This window comes from Magnolia sinica, chromosome 4 (genome assembly GCF_029962835.1).
Source record: "Magnolia sinica isolate HGM2019 chromosome 4, MsV1, whole genome shotgun sequence".
Taxonomy (NCBI): domain Eukaryota; kingdom Viridiplantae; phylum Streptophyta; class Magnoliopsida; order Magnoliales; family Magnoliaceae; genus Magnolia; species Magnolia sinica.
This window is the reverse complement of record NC_080576.1, coordinates 109,830,994-109,834,154: the sequence shown is the minus strand read 5'-3', so window position 1 is coordinate 109,834,154 and position 3,161 is coordinate 109,830,994. Positions and strand designations below refer to the sequence as shown.

At 36.8% G+C, this 3,161-nt stretch overlaps 1 protein-coding gene across 4 annotated transcripts; it reads right to left on the bottom strand.

The window, feature by feature from the left end:
- Positions 1 to 228: 228 nt before the first annotated feature.
- Positions 229 to 2,639, bottom strand: LOC131243778 (uncharacterized). Of its 4 annotated transcripts, none has more exons than XM_058243352.1 (3): positions 1,349 to 2,639; positions 859 to 936; positions 229 to 292 (listed from the first exon to the last, which is right to left on the bottom strand). In XM_058243352.1, exons 1-3 carry the CDS (start codon positions 1,561 to 1,563, stop codon positions 289 to 291), a joined length of 297 nt encoding a protein of 98 aa, XP_058099335.1. In that variant the 5' UTR covers positions 1,564 to 2,639; the 3' UTR covers positions 229 to 288. The 4 variants fall into 4 exon arrangements, with proteins under 4 accessions (XP_058099335.1, XP_058099336.1, XP_058099337.1 ...); XM_058243353.1 differs by having other exon boundaries at positions 275 to 292; positions 859 to 918; positions 1,348 to 2,639; XM_058243354.1 differs by lacking the exon at positions 229 to 292 and adding an exon at positions 631 to 762 and having other exon boundaries at positions 859 to 918; positions 1,348 to 2,639.
- Positions 2,640 to 3,161: the final 522 nt, after the last annotated feature.

Below are 3,161 nucleotides of genomic sequence, written 5' to 3'. Positions count from 1 at the left end.
TTGATGGATCTCAGTGTGGGTTGAGTAAGCTTATACACTGGAAGTTCCTAATCTTTTGATTGACAACTACAAACAAATGGTTAAATAAAAAAGAAAGCAAAAGCCAGGGAAAAGCCGAAAAGCACAAAGTTGTCGTCAGGAACTTCCACATAGAATCAGAAATAAATCATACTAACGCGAATTAATTAATTTTGAGCTTGGATGGAAAATTACATACCATTCTCATTTTATATGGCCATGAAACCATGGATTGACCACAAAATCCAAACATCTTGGCGCTTCAATGAGTTATCTGTGAACAATGAAAATAACAGTAACTTCCTCAGAAAGGAACATATATATAGTCCATATAGAAAATAATCATATAAAAAGGACAAACAAATAAAGACCATTGAAAGTAAAACTAAAAATTTTCTCCATAGGTTGGAGGTTTCCTAGCCCCACACTTACCTTGCAAGTAGAACATGAGCTGTACACGAGTCAAGTTAGCTCGGTCAGCTCCCTCGACTCGCCTCGGCTTGAAACTGGATTCGGACAGAGTTGAGTCGGTTTTTGGAGCTCGAAAAAAATTCAAACTAGATATCTCAATGACAATATATATGAAGAGAGGCCATGAAGCAAAATGAGAAGGTGGGGGCAAACTGCCTAAATTCAAACTAGAAATTTCAACTAGTAAGTAAATGAAGTAGCTCAGAAATCAGTAACCCAATAAAGAAAGGATCAAAGAAAGGATATAGACCTTACGAGAGTGATCTACCCTCCCTGCCATTCAATAAAAAATAAAAACAAAAACATGTGATTCAAGCCATTCACCAAGAAAGTAATTAGTATTAAAGTAAATTCTAGTTTAACAGATACCTCAAGGATGTAGCAGGCCACCCACAACTCATCACTGGCAGAAATTCCGACAGAGCCAACCTGGAATTCCCAATGTTCCAACTACTAGAGTTATATATAGTATAGGATCATTAGATAACCTTTTTACATGTGTCGAATGCGATGAACATATATACATGTAACACTTGCCATAGATAAAATGAAGAAAGTAAATTCATAACCCTCCAGCTCAGTGACTGCCCATACATATTGTGGCCCATACATATCATAACCCCATGATTTAGGGTCTGCATTGTAAAGATGAGATGTCGCGTAGGAAGCTGGAAGCCTAAGCAGTCATGTTATCAAGTTATTATGATGCTCGAAGCAGTAATTTTCCTTTTCTAAAAGAAAATAAACATTAGTTTGGATTCAGTTTAGAGTTAGGTTAGCTTTATATGGACTGACTTTACAGCCATGACATCGGTTTTATGTCTAGTAGTATGAAATGACTTGGGGCCTTTAGTTTACCTGTATGTAGTAGCACCCGTCTGATGAAGAAACCACATTGAAGTGAAGCTGATGGCAAGGCCTAAAAGCCCAGTTGATGTCATCACGAACCCGAACATGGGCATCCTCAAAAGCAGCCTGCCAATTCACTTCACGGATACATGAGCCCAATAAGAAAATAATGGAAGCATCCAAATGCAGTTGTTGTAATATATTGAAGGTAATTGGGTCAAGCATTGTGCTCCTACTGTTTGGACTACCAACATTGAGGTCATGGGTTCAAAGCTACAATACCCACGAAGGTTTGCATTGGCATCTATTCAAGGGTCAAAATATCATGGACTCAATCCTACCAACCATACCAACAAAGGGAAATTGAAAACTGTAACAGACCAAGCCCAACAGACTCACATTTCAGATTGCTGAAACAGCTTATTGTCTGCACACACCATTTTTTATACCTTCATAGTTTTATTATATTATTTTTTGTTACTAGAATACTCAAACTTGCTTGTGTTCTGTAATTTTCCAACACATATGAGCCCACAAACTATGCAGCTGAAACCACTAATGCATGCTCGTGATACAAAATCCACGTAAAATGCCCTGCATATCAAGCAAAACTTGAAGCACAAGAACACTTCATTATCTTACAAGGAGTTCTTATTAGACATAAGCATTTCACTCTGTTTTCAAGAGTGAAAGTTTCAGGCTACCTTATAAACTGTTTTAACTTTTACTAAGATAAACCCTATAGTGTACAGCACATATTGGGTGCATAGGAAAATACCACAATTAATAATCTCTCAAAAACCATGGAGATGCACAGAAACATATTTTGTATCAGTACAAACATTCAAAGAACTGGACATAAATTCAGATTGCACAGAAACCATGGAGATGCAGGGTGATCTAGGTTTATGAATTTGATCTACTTATGAAGTTTCTCCTAAATAACCATCAGTTTAGCACAGACAACTAGGGGGAAAAAAAAACCTTGCAATAAGCAATTTGGGGAGTCTTGGAGTTATCCTTCATAAACAGCTAGATGTATTAGTTCTATAACTCGATGATTTTTAAAAGCCTAGTCAGGTAAAGTTTGCCAAACCTATATGTAATGAGAAGAAAGGAGGTTCAGCATCAATTTTTAAGATAATAAGAACCTTCCAATGTGAAGATGAATTAAGTGTGTAGGAACAAGTTCACAGGCAGCGGTCAACCAAATCATTCAGGTTTATGACCTGACAAACTTCTATGAGAAACGTAGGGTTGATCTGATTAAAGAGTGTTGAAGTACATTAAGCCATCACGCTTACAGAATAGGTAAAGTCCAAATATGGTGTTCCTTTTAAAATTAAAAGGGTTATATGGTCCTGGTGCAATGGGACATGTACAGCACCCTGACGCACCCAGTCTCACTACTTATAATACTTGACAATTGCCCAATTAAGCTAGCTATTCAAGTCAACTGAGAACATTGTTGGTTTAATGGAATTTTATAGAAAATTCAAGATGACATTTAGTATGTTTTAAATCCATTCATAACCCAAGTCAGATGTGTCTGGCAGTATGAGGCCATGTCCAGGCAAAGTCTCAAACTCTTGCACTCAACCAGAAACAGTCTTTCAATTTTCCAAGTTTGACTAGGCCAAGTGAATGAAAAACTCGCAGACTTTTCAAAAGATAAAAAGATCAAAGAATCTCCTCAACCAAGCTTCAAAAAATGAAGTCTCCAGACAATGCTCAGTAGCAGAACCGTTAAGATCTAAAATTTCAAAAATAGAACACAACAAGAAGAATTTAAAAAAGAAAAAAGAAAAAAGTCATCAAACAGG

Excerpts from the sequence above, each read along its gene's own strand:
- LOC131243778 (XM_058243350.1), bottom strand. The coding sequence starts at position 1,563 with ATGCTTGACCCAATTACCTTCAATATATTACAACAACTGCATTTGGAT. Across the intron at positions 937-1,348 it reads GACGGGTGCTACTACATACA|GAACATTGGGAATTCCAGGT; the intron begins GGTAAACTAAAG and ends CTCTAGTAGTTG. Across the intron at positions 763-858 it reads TGGCCTGCTACATCCTTGAG|GGAGGGTAGATCACTCTCGT; the intron begins GTATCTGTTAAA and ends ATTGAATGGCAG.